The 23399-nt window shown below is 46.0% G+C and overlaps 2 protein-coding genes and 1 pseudogene across 2 annotated transcripts; 2 read left to right on the forward strand and 1 right to left on the reverse strand.

Annotated features, from left to right (window-relative positions):
- The first annotated feature begins 508 nt into the window (after window positions 1-508).
- Window positions 509-5707, forward strand: LOC117847128 (MADS-box transcription factor 20-like; annotated as a pseudogene).
- Window positions 5708-9031: 3324 nt separating this feature from the next.
- On the forward strand, window positions 9032-11611 carry LOC117849670 (universal stress protein PHOS32). The gene is made up of 3 exons (XM_034731307.2): window positions 9032-9510; window positions 9601-9668; window positions 11094-11611. Exons 1-3 carry the CDS (start codon window positions 9165-9167, stop codon window positions 11385-11387), a joined length of 708 nt encoding a protein of 235 aa, XP_034587198.1. The 5' UTR covers window positions 9032-9164; the 3' UTR covers window positions 11388-11611.
- A 35-nt stretch (window positions 11612-11646) lies between these two features.
- LOC117849669 (vacuolar protein sorting-associated protein 26B) lies at window positions 11647-18344 on the reverse strand. Its single transcript, XM_034731305.2, has 11 exons — window positions 18185-18344; window positions 17360-17434; window positions 17184-17258; window positions 17030-17102; window positions 16410-16454; window positions 15480-15591; window positions 14614-14680; window positions 14320-14364; window positions 13265-13320; window positions 12996-13171; window positions 11647-12314 (listed from the first exon to the last, which is right to left on the reverse strand). The coding sequence occupies exons 1-11, from the start codon at window positions 18185-18187 to the stop codon at window positions 12127-12129; spliced, it is 915 nt and encodes a 304-aa protein (XP_034587196.1). The 5' UTR covers window positions 18188-18344; the 3' UTR covers window positions 11647-12126.
- Window positions 18345-23399: the final 5055 nt, after the last annotated feature.

The following is a 23399-nucleotide window of genomic DNA, read 5'->3' on the forward strand; positions in this document are numbered from 1 at the left end:
AAAGGAAAGGATACCTCAAGTACCTTCGCATCGATCTCTGCATGAACTCCTTTTCAGGTTTCACCAGCATTTTGAATTTTTGATTGATGCCATCCGTAAAAATCAGCACGATTTTGAACAGACTAGCTGGTTACAAGGAATTGAAGGGTGGATACCTACTAAACTTCAGCACCTGTCACATCGGATGTTTGATACTAATTAGAAGTATGAAACATAGTCTAATTACAAAACTAATTGCACAGATGGAGTCTAATTTGCGAGACGAATCTATTAAGCCTAATTAGTCCATGATTTGACAATGTAGTGCTACAGTAACCATTTGCTAATGATGGATTAATTAGCCTTAATAGATTCATCTCGCGAATTAGACTCCATCTGTGCAATTAGTTTTGTAATTACCTCATATTTAGTCTTCCTAATTAGCATCCGAACATCCGATGTGACCCTATTAAAGTTTAGCACCTCGTATCCAAACACCCCCTAATCACCTGCAGTACACACTACACAGCACAGTCCATACCATGCATGTCCCACCCCATGCACATGCACATTTGGGCAGACAGGAAAAGAGGAACCCTCCTATCTCCTCACGGATCTCTCCTATCAGCGACGCCGCCACCACATTTCCGCGCAGTCCTGCCGGCAAGAGGACGGGAATCTGGCTGTTCCTCCGCCTGCCCCCCGGCGGGCCCGGCGGCCGGCCTCGTTACGGCCGCCGGCCACGCGCCGTACGTGGCAGCCCACCGCGGCAGGCGACGCAGCCAACCACCAGTCGACAGCGCCGGCGCCCGCGCAGAGGCAACTGCTACTACTACTAGTCAGCCTACTCCCCTGCTATAAATAGCCGCAAAGGCTATAGCTCTAGGCAGCCTCGTTTCAGCCAAAGCTACCTGCACGTCCGTGGTCTGGCCACTGATCGACGGGCGCAGCGGAGCAGAGAGCTCGCCGCCGGCGAGCTGGAGAAAGAGAGAGACAGCTAGCGCGGCGGAACAGGACGAAGAAGAAGATGGGGCGCGGGCGCGGGAAGGTGGAGGTGCGGCGGATCGACAACAGCGTGAGCCGGCAGGTGACGTTCTCGAAGCGGCGGCGCGGGCTGGCCAAGAAGGCGCGCGAGCTCGCCGTGCTCTGCGACGCCGACGTCGCGATGCTCGTCTTCTCCGACAAGGGCAGGCTCCACGACTTCGCCGCGCACGGCAGGTACCATCTCCGTTACGTGCGTCCATCGCCGGCGTTGCATCGCATCGCATGGCCGCCGCGCGCCAGGCGCCATCGATATGCATGATGCCTTTCTTTTTCCGGTACACGAATCTAGCTCAGCTCCCTAGTACCAGATTATAGATATCAATAATTAGGAGGCCACCTCGTACGCACTATTTATGGAAGTATCGTACAGTCCATTTCCTGCCTTGTACGGCACTGTGCAGCTGCCACCGTGTACCCCAACTGTAACTCTAGTACTCTACACGGCACTGCACTGCACACGTGATGACCGACGAAAGGAAAGCTCAGATCCTGTTCAGACGAGGAAAGGCCGCCTGTTGCACAGTGCAGGCTTATCCCACTGGAGGTACAGTGACACTGACACCCAGATTCCATGCATGCATACGATGAGAGAGAGAAAAAAGGAAACATGTCCTTGCAAACAAAACGTCACGGTGTTCAGTAACCCTGTCCTTAGTAGTCACTGCATGGAGTGGACTCTAATGTTTACTTTGCTACAAACATTTCTTCAAGAAATGAAACAAAATCCTTGTCAAAAAAGGTGGTGGTGCTTCATTAACCAGTTAGTCAGGAAGGTTACGCTATTGAAGAGACTACGGCATTACACTATATAAGCACTTACTACTATACCTGTTTATTAAAAAATAGGAACTTACAATTAACCTGTTCGCTTCAGCTTATCAGCCGGTTTATCAGCCACCGAACAATATTTTTCTCTCACAACAAATCAGCCGTTTCAACTTTTCAGCCGGCTTATAAGTCCAGCCGAACAGGCTGAATATACCTATATTTTATTGTAGTATATTATTAGTCGCTATTAGCCTGTTCGCTTCAGCTTATAAACCGGCTGAAAAGCTGAAACGACTGATTTGTTGTGAGAGGAAAACACTATTTGGTGGCTGATAAGCCGGCTGAATAAGCTGAAGCGAACAAGCTGTGTGTGTGTATATATATATATATAGTAGTACGTTTTACATGCCTTTAAAATTTAAGCTTTAACCAATGAGCATGACCTACAACCTTTATCTTCATTGCCTATCCACTCGATATGAATGAGCTGTGGCAGCTGACAGACACTGATCCATGTCTAACAAAAGCTGTTCGTGGAGTCCAGCAGAACAGTGCCGCCTGCAACTACCTGAAATTATTGACACTTGGGCGTCGCTGAGTTGCAAAGGACAGCGGCTAGCCTCTTGCTCCCAAATATGAACTGCTGCCTGGATTTCAATAATGGCAAAATTTGCTACTAGACATGCAAAGTAACGTGGATTTGCTCTGAGACACTTAAAAAAATTGCAATTAGCTGGAGGACACTCTAGTTCTGCGTTAATTTGCCCAAAGACACCGCATCTATTATAATATTAGTTTCCGGTGGAGCAGAGACAGAAATGGAGTAAAAGGACTAAAATGCCCCTGACCGGCCAAATTCTATCTACTTCCTCCCCACGATCGTTCCCGTTTCTCTGATCGGCTCCCTCGCCAGGCTCGCCGCCGCTTGGATCCGCCGTGGGCGAGGCTCGCCGAGGCCCACCGCTGCCCCGCCACCACCACCCGCCTCGCATTCGCCGGGCCGTGGAGCTCCCTCCGCCTGTGAGCGGCCTCGCCCGCGCGTCACCGTCGGCATCGCCCTGGAGCCACGCCGCTCCGCCACCGCCGGGCCGCTGCTGCGTAGCTCGCGGGGCCGGGCCGTGCCGCACGCTCGCACTGAGGACGCCGCCCTCGATCCGTCACTGGAGCTCAGCGCACGCCCGGCCACCGCGCTCCTGCCGTAGGAGCTCCGCGACGCGTCGCTTCCGCCGTAGAAAAAAGGTGGGAGCGGGAGGAAGAAAGAGAAAAGAGAATGAGTGGATGAGAGCGCGTACGGGATGAGGATATGGGATAAAGTCCGGTCGTATCGAGCGCAAGTTGTGGAATGTCCTGTCTTTTGTGGAGTTAATTTCTTGTAGATGGGAGGGGGATCGGTGGGGTAGAGGAAGAAAAAAGAAGAGGAGCCGGAGGGAGGAAGAAGAAAGACCTGACCGGTGGAGCTAGGGGCAAACTTGACATTTAATCCCCTTTCTCTCATCTCCTCAGGCAAAAAATATTATTTTAATTGAGACGGTGTCTTCCAGCAAATTATCTCCAAATGAAAGTGTCTATCAGCTTAGAGCGTTTTGAACGGTATCCACCAACAAATGAACATTACTCTACATGTCCTACAGCAAATTTTGCCTTCATTAATCTACCGTGCTCTGCCTCATTGTACCAGCTCCTGAAACTGACAAGATCAAAAGAAAAACACACGTAGTATTAGCTATGTGGGTCCCTTTACTCAGCCCTTGATGGATTATTGATCGAGTTGTTGGATGTGATTGCATTGTACTCTTACATGTACTACCCCCTCTTCTGTCTATATATGATTTGTGGGGCAGTGGTTTTATTTTCTGCTTCTATGCTTATATATATTCTAGTCGATTTGGGGAAGGCTTCTTCATCACATCGTAAATTGACCTTCACATAACTCAATTGGGAGATAATTCATCAATTTTTAACTATCTCTTTCCATTATATTTCTCGCTTTTTAAAAAGATATAGCAATAATAGGATGACAATAAGGTATTAGTAATTATCTCCCCCCAATTTCTTCTTTTTAACAGCATGGAGAGAATCCTTGACCGATAGGAGAGGTATTTGCTATGTGAAGGTGGGGATGTGATGGAAGACCACCCTGAAGAAATGCAGGTATATATGAATGAATTTAAGCTGGAATCTGGGATCAGATTTGTGAAAACTTTGTGCCCTTGCTTGTTCTTACTAATCACACTTCATTTACAATTTCCAGGGCAACATGAGCTATGACCACATCAAGTTGAGGTCCAGAATTGAAGCTCTACAGAAGAGCCAAAGGTAATTAACAATGCGAGCTGCAAACAATTACTGACCAAATAAAACAACTGTTAAACAGATCAAGCTTGATTTGGCTGCATCAAATTAACCAAACAGCCTCTGGAAGATGCATGTGCACTTGCCGGACAAACTCCTGTTCACCCGATCGGCATGTCTCATTGCATATAGAGCTCTGATACATGAAACACAAATAGGGCCCTTATCTGCTGACACTTGTCATATGCATGCTATCCAATGGCTCAGGAATCTCATGGGGGAGCAACTTGAGTCCCTTACATTCAGAGAGGTACAGCAGCTGGAGCACCAGATAGACAGCGCTCTGAGGAACATCAGATCCAGGAAGGTACAGGTCACATGCAACGCTGAATGTACATGTCTTTTACCCACAACGTCAGTGCTCGCAGTGACTTTTTTTTTTGGGTACCAACTTTATTTCAGGACCACGTCCTGCTCAGCTCGATCGAGGAGCTCCGAAAGAAGGCAAGTGCCAAATAAAGCAATTATACCTTTTCATCTTTTAGGAAAAAACATTTTTATTCAACATGTGAAATGCTATTCGGCTTTCATTCTTCTAATTCTTGAATGTTTTTGTTAGTCCTTTGTCTTCTGTTTTTTGGTGAGATGTGAAAGTAATCAGAAGTGTTCCGTTCTTGCAGGAAAGGTTTTTGGTGGAACAAAATAGTCTTCTTCAGAAGGTAAATCTTCTTATTTTCACCTATGGAACACTAAGCATCCCTGCCTCCTGAGTAGTGCAGCACTTAGTTTTCAGGACTCTTTTATGAAATGCAAGCTAATCTGTTTTTACGTAAAGGCAAGCTAATCTCTGTCATAAGTGATGCATTCTAATCTCTGTCTAATATCTGACACGTTTTTGGAACATGGAAGTTGTACGTCTTTGAAGTAATTCATATATAGATGACTTGTCATTAATTACCTCACAAGGCATTGTTCGTAGAGTTTCAGCTCAGTAGCAGCTGATCTGACCTGTAACCTGGTGTGTGCTTCTGTGTTCATATGAGAAGGAAAAGGCTGCATTGGATCCATCCCTGCACGCCAAGGACAGCCCAGCTTCCTCTACTGCAGCAGAAGCAGCCGTTCCCAACCTGAACATCTGGTGAGCAACTCAACATATCCATGGGAGTCGGATGCTTGGCACGTTCTTTCTTTCAGTTATTTCAACTGGAAAAAGAAAAGAAAAAAATTCTGAAAACTGGCCGGTATAAACCGCAGTGCTGGCGACTCCGACGAGCCAGGACCGCCGGCGGCGCCACCCGGAACGGCGACCGGCGGTTTGCCGTGGTGGATGCTACGGCCCCCGGCCGTCGGCCAGCGGCTAGAGGAGCACTGAACTTCTGGTGCTCTGCAGGTTGTTAGATGTCAATCTTTTCCCCTTGTAGTTTCTGAACATCTGGCATGTAGTTTGTTGTTTAAAGTTTGTGGTGGCAAGCTCCAGCTTGTGCCTCTTGTTTGATGTGGTTTCTGTAACACATGCTGATGTCCTTCATGTGACCATGCCATGTCATGTCAGCAGCTGTTGTTGTTTTTCCCGAGCTTGCTCTGAAGAACCAGGCCCAGAGAGGGTCCAGGATGCCTTTTGGTATGTGGGCTTAAATTTGGGTGCGTATGGGCCGGGCCAGCCTTGGTTGAATTCGAGCTGGGCTATCTGGGCCAGGGAGCTATCTGGGCTGTCTGGCTTCCCTACTGGAAGTCCTCCTGCTGCATGCGCCATGGCTATGTTTTGCATGTTGGGCTATGTTCAACTATCAGCTTGCAGTTAGATTATGGTGGGCCGCCCCCTTTCATGCATGCTCCGAAAAAAAAAAACCGGATTTCCTATCCATCTTCCGGAAGAAAGTTCCACTTTACGATTCGCAAACAACCAGTCGGACGAAACAAATGCGGGTGTGTTAGGAGAGGCAGAGGCTGGCCGGCTGGCTAATCAGCAGTTCAGAGCACGTGCAGGACGCTACACCCTACAGGTTGGTCTATGCCAGCCTGGCAGGCTATCGCCGGCGGTAGGAACTTTTGATTTCCAAATTTTCAAACATGATTTTCTCCGTAATGGTGCATCCAATTCAATTCCGTTTGAACCATGATATTCTTTATAATTTATCCAATTTTAATTTCGTTTGAACCATGATATTCTTTAGAATTTTTTCAACAAAATGAGATCCAATATAACTATATTATTTTTTATCTTTTTTAAATATCAACATTTTGAATATGTTGGTTCAACATTTTTGTTATACTACTTCAACAATTTAGGTATACTATTGCAACATTGCCATATAAATGTTGAACTAGTTGATTCAAAATATTGAATTAGATTTGAAGAAATGTTGAACTAGTTGATTCAAAATATTGAATTAGATTTGAAGAAATGTTGAACTAGTTGATTCAAAATGAAACCTAATTCGAAGAAATATCGAACTAGTTTATTCAAAATGTTGAACCAGATTTAGATGATTAAAAATGTTGAACCAGATTTGAAAAAATGTAGAACCAGTTGATTTAAAGAAACGTTAAACTAGTTGATTCAAAATGTTGAAACAAGTTTTGAGAAAATGTTGAACTAGTTGATTCAAAATGTTGAATCAGATTTGAAAAAAAATGTTGAACTAGTTGGTTCAAAGTTTTGAATCATATTTGGAAAAATGTTGGATCTAGTGTCACAAAACGTTAAATACGACTCATATTTTATTTTTAAAAAGAAAATTAAATGTCATCAGATCAAGGTGAAAAAATACTACCATAGCCCGTGTTTACAGGGTCATAAAATATATTTATTTCATGATTATGGGGGCTATTTGTTGCTTGCTAATGTGCTTTGCTGCATGGGGCTTAGCACGCACGATGCTGACAGGCAGCAAAAAGCAATAACCAGTACCGCACGCATTATTTTTGTGTCGTGGAAGTTTACGGGCCACTATGGGCCGGTTAGACATATAGACTGGGTTGCTGATGGATCAAAGATATATAAGCTAACTGTCTACCAGAAGATAGATAGGAGAAAAAAAAAAAACTGCTGCCCTTCCTCGCAAAAAAAAAGAAAGAAAATCAGAATATAATTGTAAACGGAAAGATGCTCTCCTTTGGTCCTAGTTGTGACGTGGTGAGCTATATTATTATTGCTACCTTCGCTTGTCGGCACTCTACTCACTGAAATTATTTGCCAGACCTTGACCAAAATCGGTAGGCTGATGCTGACATTTGGCACGGTAGCAATAATGCGAGCAAACTATTGTTAAGATATTAGGAAACGTTCTAAAGAAGTCCATTATATCAAAATTTCATGAATAGAAAAAATGACTTCAGGAAAAAAAAATCCTCTTGGATATTCTGTAAATAAAAAAAAATCAAATTCAAAAGAAAATTAAACACGCATTCATGAATAAACTTTTAGAAAGACTTCTACTACATCATAATCATGCGAATGGAACCTTGGGGTTATATATGATGACATTTGCCTCCCTATTTCATGCTAAAGCTGCCATGATGTTGGAGTTCAAATACCAGCAGCTTCTAGTGGCACATCTGAGTCTTATATGAAAAAAGTGCCATCATGATGCGGCTACCTCAAGAAACTCAAGCAAACTTTTGTTGAAATGGTCAGTTCCCATCTTCACACAAACATAAAAGAAAAACAACACTCCCTCTCACAACAATCACCTGTTCAGCACACACACGGTGCTGTCATGAGTGAACATACCCAGAGCTGAGAGCTGTGCTGGCCTTGTCGGTGACACAACACTTTATTTATTGCATATATTCATGGCCAATTTATAATCATGTATAGATGGCCATGATTCAGATAAGGACACACATTTGTCAAAACAAGCCTGCATTTTTGTCCACCAAATCGTGCTACAATGTCAGGCTTTATGGCCAAACAGCATGGTAGGATAAGATAGGGATTTGTAGCTTGGAATCCATGGGCCATGATGATTGATTGACAGAATGTCCAAAATTAACTATGCTCCCCTTCCTTGTTCGTCTTTCTTGGATCACACTACTGCCAATCAAGTGCAGTGATATGTCTGATCTAGGGATTACAAAAGAACTATCATCATAAATTAAAAGGAAAAGTCTGATTTTCACCCTCCAACTATAGCAGAAGTCTGATTTTCAACCCACAACTACAAAATCGGATAGGGAGAGCCATAAAACTGTCAAAACTGAGCAAATTTGGCCCTTTTAGTGGTTTTGAGGGTGGTTTTGCATTTTCTAAAATTTTTAAAAACTTTAGGTTTTGAAATGAATTAGTTATGATTTTTTTATTAAACTAAAACTTTTTAAATTTCTAGAAAATGTAAAACCACCCTCGAAACCACCCAAAGGGTTAAATTTTCCCGGTTTTGACAGTTGAATGACCCTCTCTATCCGGTTTTGTAGTTGCAGGTTGAAAATCAGACTTATGCTGTAGTTGGAGGTTGAAAATCGAACTTTTCCCTAAATTAAACAGCAGATGTCTGAATTCTTGAAATTTAAATATTTTCTCATGATAACTCTGTTGTTTGTAATAAAATAAGATTAATTAAATTGCAGTTTGCACTGTCTGGGTTAGGACCTGAGATTGTTCACATTGCTTATTCTACAAGGGACTGAACTGTAAATTCAAAACTGAATTCAGCAGAAGTGTCTATGGTACTCTGGTTTCGAATTCATAAGTAGATGTCTCCTAAAATTACCCATCCTTGTAATCAGGAGTCAACCAGAAAGGTAAAAATCCAAAGAAGATGAGATGAAAAGGCGCCAATGTAGGTGGGCAGGTGGCCGCCGGCCGACCTACGAAACCACCCCAGCGTGCATGGGACAAGAACAACTGCACAATCACCCTGTGCCTTTTTACGATTTTACCCCCACCCCTCCTGCGGGACCCACATGCCAGCCAGCACTAATTACTCTGCTTCAGTCCTCCAGTTCATCACACCACTGACCACTCTGCCCCTCGCTCTCTTCTGCTGCGGCACTCCACTCCTCTCCACCACTTCACTAGCTCGGGTCTCAAGCTGAACCACTTCAAGAAATAAACCCCTGCTGTGCTGCACGCACCCGCCATGGCCAGGCCGCTACGTTCCTTCTGCCTCCACCGGATCAGGTCCGCCGGCGGCGGCGCCGCGTCCACCGCCGCGCCGCCGTCGATATGTGGCGCCAATAAGGAGGTCAGTTCCAGCGACGACGGCGGCGACAGCAAGTCGGTGAAGGACGAGGAGGTGAAGAAGGGCGGCAATGGCAACGAGGCCGCCGCCGTCGTCGTGGGGAGGAAGGTGATGGTGGCGGCGGACGGCGGCAGCGAGGAGTCCCGGACGGCGCTGCAGTGGGCGCTGTCGCACGCCGTCCGGCCCTGCGACACGCTCGTCCTGCTCGAAGTCGTCAGGGGCGGCGGCGGCAACGGCAAGAACCGTGCGTAAGCCTGCATATATCGTAACCAACTGACTCGCCGTGATTGCAAACTTAATTGCGTATTGCGAACTGAGGATCATCTCAAATCAGGACGCGATCCAAGAGGGTGTCAGCACCTGGAGGCCATGAGGAGCATCTGCCAGGCCAAAAGACCAGAGGTAACTGCAATCACACATGAAACATTCAGCTTTGCGCAATCGGTCATGCTAATCTTCTTTGTGTCGTTATAATTTTATCTTTTGTTGATGGAACTAGCTCCAAGTAGCACTTTACCAAGTAATTAAGATTGTGTAGACACTGAGATGACACATGAAGTAATTCAAATTGGTTGGTCTTCTTTGCTCTGTTCGTTCGAGTAAATTTCGTATCTAGGTGTACATCATTGAGAAATAGCATTGGCACAATCTATATAAACAAGCTACGTACGATGTAAGGGAACACTAATTGCATTGCAGCATCAATTTCCTCTCGGAACTACCAACTAATTGCAACATCAAGATTGGCGTTCATGTTGCCAATTAGCTAGAACTGCTATGCATTTAGTGCCACAGTGATGGTCTATAAAGAGGAGTCCTTGATCTGATGCCATCCATATAGCTCTTTGCTATACATGGTCCTCCTAAATAATTGACTTCTTTTTGGGCTGGTACAGCAAGTATCTGCTCAACACATCATCTCCTGTGCTGTTTGCCCTTTGGTGCAAGCCACAGAATCCAATGAATGTACATCAGAAGGATTCAATAATTGTTCATCATATTAAAAAGAAAAAAATGATTCAATAATTGTTCATCATATTAAAAAATAGATTTTATAACCTATAATCAGTAGCATGGTATCGACACTGTTGAGGCTGTTTGGAACGCAAGAATTTCATGGAGCCGACACAACTTGTCGTCAATGTTACCGTCAAATTCAACTCGGTGTTCCAAGCAATGCCTCAATGTTCACTTGTTCGTGCATTTCATGAAAAATGTCCCAAGGTGTCCCTTCCACTGCTGGAGTAATAACATCAAGTGACACACACAGGCCTCTGATCCGCTATCAACAACAAGCTGTAAAAACTCTTTGCCGACACCTTTTGTGATAGAGGAATAGGAGATAATCAGACAAAAACAGTTCCATGGCTAGTTAAATCTCGCGGGACAGCATGTCCTTGAAACAAGGCGTTCTGTATGAGACAGTAGCAAATTGAAAAAGAGGGCCCCGTTTACTGTCAGATCAAAGGGGAAAAAGATGCCAGGCAGCAGAGAGCTGCAATTGCAAGCAAAGATCACAACTGACAGCAGAGGGGTGGGGGGCTGGGGGCATGTGGCTGAGCATCATCAAAGGGTACCATGCATCATGTCCCCAGACAGGATCATGGCCCAACATTTCCTTCCAGCTTTGACTTTGATGCCTTGTGTTGAGAGCCCAAGCTGATGCAGAAGAGTTTCAAGACAAAAGCCTTACTTATGTTTGAACTAGTTTTCAAGTGAATTCTAGAAATAAAAAGTTTCAGTTCTGTTGGTACATTGTTTTCAAAAAGGTTTTATGCATACGGTGACTGATCTGTTGATTTTTGTTTTTAATTTTCGTAACACCAGGTGCGCGTGGAGGTTTCCGTGGCGGAAGGGAAGGACCGTGGCCCGGCGATCGTGGAGGCGGCGAGGAAGCTGGGCGTGTCGCTCCTCGTCGTCGGCCAGAAGAAGCGCTCCGTCACGTGGCGGCTGCTGTCGATGTGGATGGCCGGCGCGGCAGCCGGAGCCGGTGGGAGCGCCGCCGACTACTGCGTGCAGCACGCGGCGTGCATGGCGCTGGCCGTCCGGCGGAAGAGCCGGCGAGGCGGCGGCTACCTCATCACCACCAGGCGCCAGAGAGATTTCTGGCTCCTCGCCTGAGGTCATGACTAGGTGGTACAGATAAGGTTAATGTGCTGAAGATTATATAGATAGGGGAATAATGCTGTTTGGTGTTGGCTTAATTGCTTGGTTTGGCTTGTTGCTGCACTGCTGATCTAGAACTTACATGGGATTGGGGAAGGGAACATTGGACTCTTCATGGTTTGCATTTCGCAACAATGAATTGAAAGTTTATGGAATCAAGCAGCATATAAGTTGAGCAACAGTTGGATATATAGGCACCTTCTTCATGAACAGATTGCTAATGAACAGCTTGAGAATGGCATAAAACAAGTAGAATTTGCATGTTACATTATGAAAACCACAAATAATCTACCATCTAACAGGACGCTCCAAGTAAAATCTACATTATTTGACACTTTGACTTACGAAAACATAGTACATTCTACATTGCTGTCAGACTAAACTAACATCCCACAGAAAAATATCGACAAATTAAACATGATTTGCAGACGCCTCACAAGAACGGTAAATAAATAGGCAGGTGATTCACTAGCACCCCCAGCTAACCACGGTTGTGCCATAAGCAAGGTAAGGAGTGGGTAAAAAAAAAGGAACATAAACAACACGACAGTGCAAATTGCATGGCCATAGCAGCAGTCAAACTGACGGGCGCTCTTCTGGAGTTATATACAGGTAAACACGACATCGCTCTAACCTCATGCTCCATTATACAAAACCTGAGACGTGAACATCATGCTGCTCCGGGCCCCAGGATCTAAGAAGACGGGGCAGATTCTAGGAGACGGTACATTGTGATCTCCTGCTGCTTGAAGTACCTCCGATCCTCCTCGTCCACAAGGACCAGGTTCAGGTAGTACTTGACGCTGAATTTGTTGTTAATGTTGCGGTAAGTCGGGGTCAGCTCATAAGGCGTCAGGAACAGCCTCACTGGAATAGATTCACCTGCAAACACAATTCGATTAGCTATGCTGGGAAACACCACCAACATCCTTGAAAAATGCTATGGGCCTAGCTTCGATAGGATGGGATTCGGGTGGATCCTGGTTCCGTCCATGTCTCATTCAAGGATGGACCATGATTCAGTCCACTCCCAGCTCACCAAATGGTTTTCCTACATGGGCAAAGCAGGTAAGCAGGAACCACATCTGACCAGATTCAGGCTTCCAACCATAGGTGTCGATCTGAAGAAAAGGTGTCACTTTATGCATCATGATCCTTTTGCCATGATGAGCATCCATACAGCTAGTCCTAGTTCAAATGCAGACCAGACCAACTTCTATGGTTCGCGCAAAAAGACAAAAGGCATACAAGGGACTGCTAGTTTTTTTTTATTTTAAAAAAAGCTAATTGAGCAGCTTGGAGTTATCAGTGGCCACGGCAATTTAGAATTCCCATGAGCACCAGCAGTTAACTCAAATGAACTGGGTTCTGTCAGTGTTTCACATAGGTTTAAAATTGCTAACAAGTTAATTCCTTAATGTTTAGGCACATTATTGCTTTAAACTTTTGAGGTGTTGAAAGCTACAGGTGAGAAAGAGTGCAGCCATGAGCTCAATGAATGGACATGAATGCTTTACAGCAACGAAGCAAACACTCACTGCACTGTAAAGTGGAAAACCATACCTCTGACAGGAGCACCATCCATCAGCTCAAACTTAGCAAGAGTCTCAGTTTCAACATATGTGTTAGAGCCGGATCCTGTTGACTCCCTACGCCGAATCTCCAGCTCCATATTTTTTATCTTTATTCTGACAAGAAGGAAATATATCTTCCCAATAATCACATCATTGAGATGGTACCTGGAAAATGCAAAAAAGTGAATGATATGCAGGTTTCCATAGAGAGAAGCTTATCGGAAAAGACAAAAGATAGGCATATGCCTATGATCTTACTTGCTTTTGCTGTACTCAAACTCAATATGTAAGCAATCCTCAATTCCTACTTCCATCTGAAAAGGAAAATTCAGTAACATGAATTTCATAATCAAATGCACGACCATCTATCTTTTAGAAAGATCATTCTTAGTTTAATCACATTAAATAGCAAAAGGCATGCAATTAAGTATATAGCTGAATAGAGTGCGAGGAAAATAAATTATTTAACTTGCTCTCCAGGACATGTCATAAAAAAAAAGGTTGTGAAGTAACTCTAATAAACTCCATCACATCAAGGCTATTTAATATATATATTTTGGTGCAATCAGCTTATTAAATGAAAACCATCAACACAACATTCTTTTTTTAGAACAAACACAACAAAAAACATTATTTCCCCAAGAATATAAGCTCATTTGAGTTATATGACACAACCCTCAGAATGAACAAGTGTATTTGGAATATTACTATCTAAGAGTGGTACGGAGGGTCAGGACACTCCCAAGGCTTTTCTTTGGACATCCAAACATTTTCTCTTCACCTTCGTATCTAAACTTTAATTATGTCAGACTGGTGGTAGAATATCAGATCAGTACAGTTCATGACCTGTTTTTTCCGCATAAAAGGAAGGACCCGTGGGTGGCTAGTGAAAATGAGCTAATTTTTTCTCTTTCCTTGTTTACAAACTATCAAAACTGATATTTCAAGGTTCAATACCTGGATCATGTCAAAATAAAAAAAAGTATCCATTCTTAAGCAATGGGGATAAAGGTGTCCATTAAACCATGACCTATTCCATTTTATGGAAATCAAACTGGCCAGATTTTTCAGTTTTCATGAAAAAAGAGGGGCCAGGCTTCACGGGTTTCTAGAACCTGCTGTGGCAAGGTAAGCTAACATGAACTCTGAAGAGAAATTTGGTCAACATTGCTAAGGACAAAGGCATCTACAATGTCAATTTGAGAGACTACCAGTATAATATGACACAGTTAAGTTATAACCTAAGTTATTAAAGTATCTTACAAGCATCAAATTAAAAATAGCTTCCGTTAGTAAAGAAATTAAGAACTCACCTTAATACTGTTATTGATTGTAGGGACAGGAGAGTAGTTTCGTACCTGCCAGAAAAGTAGGAAAACGGATCATTATTCTGAAAAAATTAACTATGCAATCTGATGGAACACATGAAAATTAAAAAAAATCTATTGTCTCAAATGGGTTAGTTCATGTCAATGATGGAAAAATTGAATGGAGTACAGTGATAAATATATAAAAAATCTGGTGAAATTGTTCCAAAATACTATAAAATCTATGGTTCTATAGCTTTCATGTAGGTAGTATAAATATAATGGTGGTTATCAACTTACACAGAAATCCCGGTATTCCACTATATTCCCAACATAGTTTCTGCCAATAGTCACCTTCAAAATGTACCTGAAAGCGCATCAAGGGTACATTATTGTTCTTTACGGGTGCTTTACTATATATGTTAACCAGCATATGAATATTTCAGTCTTATCATGAACTTGCATGACATTTCAAACAAGTGAAATGCCGTAAGATGCGCTCAAGTGCACACGTTATGGTTAACATTTGATTGACCATTGATTTTGCTCAAGCCAAATGGAAATGCAAGAATTTAGGAAATATGACAGTTTACTCTCAAATTTAGTGGCTAAAATAATGAGAGAAGGTTATACTTGTACTTTGTTATAGCCTAAAATCTTTCACAGGAAGATATATGTGCTAAAACAGTGAGCTAATCATGCATCCTTATCATACAGAGAGGCAAACTGTATTCCCAACTACAGAAATGATATAATCCTATGCCAAGCCTATAAAGGCAGTTAAAGATGTCGTAAACATCATATTTATTTGAAGCTTCCATGTATTCCAATTCATACAATAAAAATAAGATATCAGAAATTGTGACACAAGGTTGCAAATCCCAATCCTACTAGTAACTGGTCTTCCTGTGGGTACTGTGAAAATAAATCTTGGCATTGAAATATTCAATCTAAATTTATAAAACTGAATTTAAGTGATTAACAGTATTTACCCAGAGCCAATTTGCAAGTACAATTAAATTCAACATTTCAAGCTGTGCGCGAATATAAACCATGACCAAGGAGTTTTCGCAGAACCGAAATTTAGAACTATAATGGCAGTAAAAATTTAAATATGCAAAACAAACATAATAAGAGTGCTGATCTAAATCATAGCATTTTCTTACCTCAGTCTGACATTTGTCCCATTGTAAGACTCATATGGCATTTCAACAGTCGAAAACTCAAATGGATATGTCTTTCGTTCATAGATTTCACCAGGAACATCTAACTCACGTACTGCACAGTTGAACAGTGCATTTCAAGTTATAATAGCTTCTCATCATAATAATGTGTATGAAGAGAAACCATAAGTAATAATAACTTGACCAACTCATTACTAGCAGAACAACAAGTTCAGGAGATCCTATTGGCACAACTTAGTTACTAACATATGCTTCTAGTCTAGCCAGGTGATTTATTTTACATCGGCAGTCTAACTAAAAGAAAAGAGTAGGCAAACAGTAAGGGGAACTGACATCTGAGTTGATAAGTATAAAAATAGCCAAATATGGTACAACAAACCACAATTTTTTTAAAGAAAGAGCAATTAGAACAGTTGTGTATTTTGGTTTTAGTTTCGAGCTTGCATTTATAATGCCTTTCTGTTACGTGTGTTCTTGGTCTTCCTTGGGGTGTTTACTGACTGAGACTTATTCCATGAGGTTAAGGCGAGGCCTGGTAAATGGTAATACCAGGCTCAGTGGTTTTCGTTTGTTTTTCATGTTGTCTTCGTAAACCTTGATCCATAAAGCTACACTTTGCTTTATTCTTTTTATTAACAAATCGCAGGTTTAACCATTTGAATAACATACCAAGATAATGGTATGGTAAAATTTGAATACTATCATGCTGGGAAACTAAGGATGACAAAAAGAGAATTCAGCAGGGATAATGATTATTAACTTTTTCTTTCTCAAACAGGCAGGGCTTGCATATCATTATATTAATAATTACTAACTAGCCAATGTTCTCAGACTTCTAATATTAAAGACAAGTCCAGACATTGCACAAATCCACTGTAGGAGGTACTGGCATATCATGCACCAGAAGCTCACCTAATGAAGTGAAGTCATAGAAGTTCCCTCGGTCAAAATACAGCTCTGTAAAGAAATAGTCACCCATCGTAAATATCAGGATCTAGGAGGACCAAAAGTAGAAACAGTAGAAGGGAATAATTTCTTAAATTGACAGTGGAAATTTTATATTTATCCAGGACATAAGTCATATTCATGCAGAGCATGAAGTTGGCGTTTAATGCGGAATATATCAATTACAATTGGAGATTGTAACTGGCCATGTAAACAAAACTGTATAGCGCAACATTTCAGCAACAATAAATATAACAGTAACCAGTGGGTGCAGAAAAAAAAAATCAGAAACAACAACCATCTTAGAGCAACATAGCAAAAATGGATATGCACTATAGTTAGTGTGAAGAATCATAAGAACATCTTAATAGCATGACAAAATGCAATAAATCAATAAAAAGAAACTAGTTGTTCGTGAAGACATCAAACAAAGATAACTATCCGTCTTCACATAACCTAAGCAGCAGTGGAATTGAGTAACAGTGTCGATGGCATCTCCAGAAGCAAAACTGTTGTTTACTTGCTTCGTAATTAACTTGCTGCAGGAACCGACAGAACAAGCAGCAGCCAAGGGTAAGATAGCATACCTATTTGGCCCAGCAACTCAATCTTGACACCCATGTGTTCAATCCTTTTACCTGGGACTGGTGCTATTGATACCTGAAAGCCATTACACCTGAACTGAATACTAGGCTCAACCCAAGCAAGGTAGATAAGAATAAGGAAACAGGGAAATCATACTTCTCCAGATATTGTTTCCAGGCTCTGGAAAACCGGGACCATTGCTGTCTTCCCATTGTCCTTCTTAATTGAAACCTTTGAAATGACAACATCAGAAACCAACCGTTTGTAAGCTGTAAGCAGAACTCAAGTTTGAAACCCAACTGGCAGCAACATGAGGTTATCAAGAACTGTACCTGCTTCCTGGTCCTTCCATCAGAGAATGTAATCGAGATGTCACATGGTGGCTTGAATGCTCCAATGATATAATTCTGATTTCATATACCCATAGAATTCCATTAGCCCTATGGTACATCACGAAAAACCCGTACCCAATACTTCCACATTGGAAGAAGATTAAGAGCTAGAATCTCTATATGCAGGGCATTAATGTTCATCAGAAAATTTTATGGTCATAAATCAACTGAATACATGATCAATGCTAGGAAAAACAAATAAATTGTGTCACTCGATCCGAATTCAAGTATCAAGCATGTGAATGTGAATCAAACTTTTCCAAGTTGCAACAGTATTCGTTTCCACTGCAATTCAGACTGACAATCCACCACTACAGAGTCAGCTCGAGCGAAATTGACCAAGGTCCCCTTGTGCCCAAGCTGTATCTGGATCACACATAGTGCCGAACTATGAATAAATTTAGCAAACGGAAAGGAGCTACACTGCTACAGCCTACTGCCCAGCACGGGTGGCCCCACCATTATTCAGCACCATCTCCCTTACTCTTCGCCCGGATTTACCTAAGGCAACCCTGCAATTTCGCCCACCGGCCGCGCCAACAACTAGCCACTAGGTCCGAGGCTAAACCCTCCTACAGATCGACGTACCCATCCGGGAGGGCCGTATGCGGCTCCGATCGCACCGCCGAACCGCGGGCTGGCCGCAACGGAGCGAGAGCCAGATTTGGTCGGCTCCAGAGGTCGCCGCTCCGAGGGGTTGGAAGTGGGTGGCTGGGGGAGAGGAGAGGAAGAAGAAGGGGAGGGGAGAGGGGCGGGGGTGCTAACCATGGCGGCGACGGCGAGATGGCGGCCGGAGAAGGGAGGAGGGCGGCGGCGCTGACCGGAGGACGCCGCGTCGGGGGGATCGAGATCGGATGCGGCGGAGAGGAAAGAGATCGCGCGCAGACTCACTGAGGCGGAGGGGGAAGGTGGTGGGCCCTTTCTCTCTCTGTTTCTCTCTCTCGGGAAGCATGAGGGGCCCGACTGCTGGACCCGGCTTTCTTAGGTGACGTTGGGTTCTTTTTCTTATTTTTAGCACGTGTCACATCGAATGTTTAGATATTAATTAGAGGTATTAAACGTAGACTATTACAAAACCCATTACATAAGTGGAGGCTAAACGGCGAGACGAATCTATTAAGCCTAATTAATCCATCATTAGCAAATGTTTACTGTAGCAACACATTGTCAAATCATGGACTAATTATGCTTAATAGATTCGTCTCGCCGTTTAGCCTCCACTTATGTAATCGGTTTTGTAAATAGTCTACATTTAATACTCCGAATTAATATCTAAACATTCGATGTGACGGATGCTTAAAAATAAGTCAGTGAACCAAACCAGGCCTTACTCTGCCGTCTGAGCTGAGCTGGACGGGCCAGCACGGCAGCTGTTGTGTCTGAGGTGGGACTTCACGGAGCCTGCTGAATCGGGTTCTCCAGCATCTCTTCTCTCTTCTTTTCAACGGTTAATTCCCTCCCAACAATATGGGAGGATCAAATTTTTATCTTTAGCTAATAACGTTGAAGTTAACGCCTGCTTCTTCCAACCGTCACGTTCTTGATGAAAACACAATCCGGTCTTTCTTCCTCGCCCACGTCGCGGCCCTTCCTCCTTCGCCACACCACCAGTCCACCACCAGCACCTGCCTTCCTCCCCTGATCCACCACCTGCGCCTGCCTCCCTCTCTCTCCTTGTCCAGTGGTGTCCTGTGCCAGAACTCAAAACTCCGACTGTGCCCGCACGCTGTTGTTTGTCGCTGCTCTTGGTGTCCTCGTCGTCATGGGGAAGCACGCGCACCACGCACGCGTCATGAATAACGAACCAACATTAGCACACATACCACGCATGCGTCGGTGGCTGCGGACACGCACAGCAGTAGCCACGCCGACACCACGATGCCTGCCGGTTGCGCTGCTAGCTCAGTCACCCTCCTGCCATAGGCTGCATACCCCACAAATGGCGGCGGCTCGTCGAGCTCCGACCTGATCCGCGATAATGGCCTCCACGACCATCTCTCAGTTATTATCGCTACTACATGTCCTTGCAGCCCCACCCACCATGTGATGCTATTACAATAACAAGTGTTGAGGTCTAATTTGAAATAAATGATGTAGAAATCAAGTTGGGGAAATATGTAGAGACTGATTGGTTGCTTGCCAAAACTTGGGCATGACAAAGTTTTGCCAAAACTTGAGTGACGGGTCCATAGACCTAGGATCCCTAATGGGACGCCTTCCTGCTGCGCTTGGTCCAACAAGAGGCGTGGCGGTGACGCGCACCTGGGTCGGCCATCAACACAACGCTGGCCGAGACCCAGATCTGTCCACTAACCGACTCCTCCGACCAGGATGCCTGGTCGGCGGCCCGACCAGAAGGGTCCAGTCGGGGTCGGACCGCAATCCTACCCGACCGAGTTCCCCCGATCGGGGAAGCGTCGTATCAACCACACCACTCCCCTCGACCAACACGGTCAGGGCCAACTAGAACGATCGACCGGGGACGCCCGTTCGGTGTGGGCCCAGGGAGCAGGTGGATGGATAAGAAGAAGCGTCCAGGTCAACTACCATACAAGGAACCGTACCGCACCACACCCTACACACGCCCCACACCGTGCCGCCGCAACCTACCCGCTGCAACGGAGTGGCCTGACGAGGTGAACAGGGACCGAGGATGACGGCCATACCGTACCCAACGACGTGGGCCTCGACAAGACTAGGCAGCGCCCGCGCTCTCTCCCCCCCCTCTCTCTGAGTTGTAAGGCCATCCCCTTGTACTATAAAAGGGGATGGGCCTTCCTCATCTGAACTGACTCGGGCTCTCTCAGGCTTCATCACTCCTGCATACTCCACACTCTCGAACATATAGCACACGTCTAAGCCCTCGGTCACTCTCTCCCACTCGGACCAGAGCTCGACCAGGTCTCGGACACACTCTCTCATCCCTTTCTCGTTTGTACCCCCATTGCAAACTTTGAGCACCTGGGCTCAAGAATATAGTCGACCGACTGACCCCGACTGGACGTAGGGTCCGTGGCCCGAACCAGTATACATCTTGTGTCATTGTGTGCTAGGTCATATCCGATCTAACGCATGGCAAAACTACAATATTTACTAGTCGGCCAGATTTTGCACCGACAGTTGGTGCCATCTGATGACCTGCAAAAACGCGAATGCACGACGTCTTCCCCACGGATGGCGCCAACTGTCGGTGAGCGCGGGCGGCACGGGCCACGAACGGTCCGATGAGGAACACGAGGAGGTGCACCCTAGGTGTGATGGTCGACTGAGCGACCGGAACGGCGACCGGAGTCCCAGCCCGAACAGACCGGGACTGCGGGCCTTTGGTCGTCGTATCAAAAAGCGCCATTCCCCAGCGCTTTCGACCGCCCACCAACATTGCCAAGTATACTAGGGAGACGAACCCCGGTGTATGGTTGGAAGACTTCTGGCTCGCCTGTTGAGCCATCGCCGCAGATTATGATTACTTCATCACGCAATACCTCCCCATCTGTGTAGGGGAGTTCGTTTGAGCTTGGCTCGAATTCCTTCCACCCAACAGCATCCACGACTGGGCGGACCTCAAGAAGGTCTTCATAGGGAACTTTCAAGGGACCTACGTCCGCCCTGGGAACTCCTGGGACCTCAAGAGTTGCAAACAGGAGCCCAACGAGTCCCTGCGGGATTACATCCACAGGTTCTCGAGGCAATGCAACTCCCTCCCTGACGTCGTTAGCGCGTTCCTCTCCGGGATGACCTGCAAATCCTTGGTCCACAAGCTCGGCTGCGTCAAGCCTCGGACCACCCGCGACCTGCTTGACATCACCACAAACCATGCCTCCAGCGAGGAGGCAGTCGGGACGGTCTTCAGCGGCGGTCGGGACAAGGGCAAGACCAAGCGTGAAGTCCAGGACGAGGGCCCTTCCACATAGAGAGGCAAGAAGAACAAGAAGAACCGTACACGGTGGCCTAGTGATCCGACCAGGCGCCTACCGATTGAAGGACGACAATGGCAACATCCTCAACAACACATGGAACATTGAGCAGTTACGTCGTGGTCCCCCCGCAAGGTCCCCGCCGGCCGCCACCGCCCTCGGCGGCTCGGCCATCGAATCCGTCCGCGAGGTCTCCCCCCTCTGCCGCCCCGAGGTCCCCCGCCACCGCTCCGCCCAGCGCCCGGCCACCTCCTCGCCGCCACACGGTCCACCGCCATCTAGCATCTGGCTGGCGGGTACGTGGGTGCCTGCGGGTACACTTCGCCCGCGAGTGACGGGCGTGAATTTAAGTTCGTACCCGTCACGGGTCACGGGTATAGATGGCAACGGGCACATTACCCGCACCACGAGGCAAACCCTGTGCCCGTACTTGCACCCGCGACCCGTGACGGGTACGAACTTAAACCCGCGCCCGTCACTCGCGGGCGAAGTGTACCTGCAGGCACACACGTACCCGCCAGCCAGATGCTAGATGGCGGCGGACCGTGTGGCGGTGAGGAGGTGGCCGGGTGCTGGGCGGAGTGGTGGCGGGGGACCTTGCGGCAGCGGAGGGGGGGGGACCTCGCGGAGGGATTCGATGGCCGAGCCGCCGAGGGCGGCGGCGGCCAGCGGCCGGCGAGGACCTCGCGGTGGGGGGAGCAAGGGCGGGAGGAGCGGTGGTGGCGGGGGGAGCGAAGGCCGGCGGGAGTGAGATTTGCGGACGCCGAGGGTGGACGGCGGGGACCTCACGACAGGGAGAGCAGTGGCGGCGAGGGGAGCAATGGCGGGGAGCGGTGGCAGGCTGGCGGCGGGGGGAGCGAGGGCCGGTGGGATTCGCGGGCGTGGTGCGGTGCGGCCGTGCGGGGGAGGAGAGGACCGGAGGAATGAGGATAAGGTCCTGGTGTGCGGCGGGAGCGGGAGGGACTCATGGAACCCTAGAAATTTTTTTTATATACTTGTGCTGGTGGCCCACATGTCAGGCGGGTTCACAAGTTTGCGGGCACAGGTATGGTATTTTTATACCCGCGAGCATAAAATCAAACCCGCACCCATGCCCGTGGGTACAAAATGGCACCCGTATCCTCGCTCTAACAGGTTTTTACCCGCGGGCACACGAGTAATTTGTACCCGTTGCCATCTATAGTTGCGGGCGCGGGTGCGGGCACAGGGTTTGCCTTGCGGGTGCGGGTTTATAATTCCTCTACCTGCGGGTAATATGCCCGTTGCCATCTATAGAGAAGCAGCTCAGATCTGTGGTGAACTACGTGTGCGGAATGCCGGAGTTGTCATCGATCCTGAATGTGCAGGACAAGAACGGGGACACTGCGCTGCACCGAGCTGTCCATGCTGGAGATCAGGTCATCTTTGGACCCCTTATTTGGAACCCACACGTACGTTTGGATGTACCGAATGAGGAAGCCATGACGCCTATTGATCTTTCGTGGAGCACAATGCCTGTAAAGGCTTATTATGTATGGATTCTTCCGTTCCAAATTGTAGGTCATTTTAACACATAGTTTTTACTATGCACTTTGATACTAGCCAAAACAGGCTATAATTGGGAACGGAGGGAGTATGCATGTTATACTAGCTATATGAGTGTATGTATATGTATGTGTATTTATGTATATACACATTAATTCTTGCAGGATCCAAGAATACACATACGAAAATAACTATTAACATTGGCAGCCCCATATGGTCAAAGTCGTGGCGATCTCTTCCATGAAAAACACAATTTGATCAACCCCAAATTTAAAGGAGGCGAGGACAAGATATCGGAGGATCTAACAGCTTCAGCGCAAGTCATGGCCATTTTCTCTGTGCTCATTGCGACTGTGACATTTGCATCAGCATTTACATTGCCTGGAGGCTACCGATCGATCAGCCGGCGACGTTGGTGGTGTCGCCGGCACACCAGTGCTTGCCGGGAGCTACGCTTTTGATGCGTTTATCCTCTCCAACACTCTGGCATTTATCTGCTCTTTATTCGCAACCTCGCTCCAGCTCTATGCCGGGGTGCCTGC

This window comes from Setaria viridis, chromosome 3, assembly GCF_005286985.2.
Source record: "Setaria viridis chromosome 3, Setaria_viridis_v4.0, whole genome shotgun sequence".
NCBI lineage: Eukaryota > Viridiplantae > Streptophyta > Magnoliopsida > Poales > Poaceae > Setaria > Setaria viridis.

Coding starts and splice junctions, on each gene's coding strand:
- LOC117849670 (XM_034731307.2), top strand. CDS start 9,165: ATGGCCAGGCCGCTACGTTCCTTCTGCCTCCACCGGATCAGGTCCGCC. Junction 9,511..9,600: donor CGGCGGCAACGGCAAGAACC/GTGCGTAAGCCT, acceptor ATCTCAAATCAG/GACGCGATCCAAGAGGGTGT. Junction 9,669..11,093: donor GCCAGGCCAAAAGACCAGAG/GTAACTGCAATC, acceptor TCGTAACACCAG/GTGCGCGTGGAGGTTTCCGT.
- LOC117849669 (XM_034731305.2), bottom strand. Junction 16,455..17,029: donor TGAGTTGCTGGGCCAAATAG/GTATGCTATCTT, acceptor ATTTCTTTACAG/AGCTGTATTTTGACCGAGGG. Junction 13,172..13,264: donor TTTGAGTACAGCAAAAGCAA/GTAAGATCATAG, acceptor TGCATTTTCCAG/GTACCATCTCAATGATGTGA.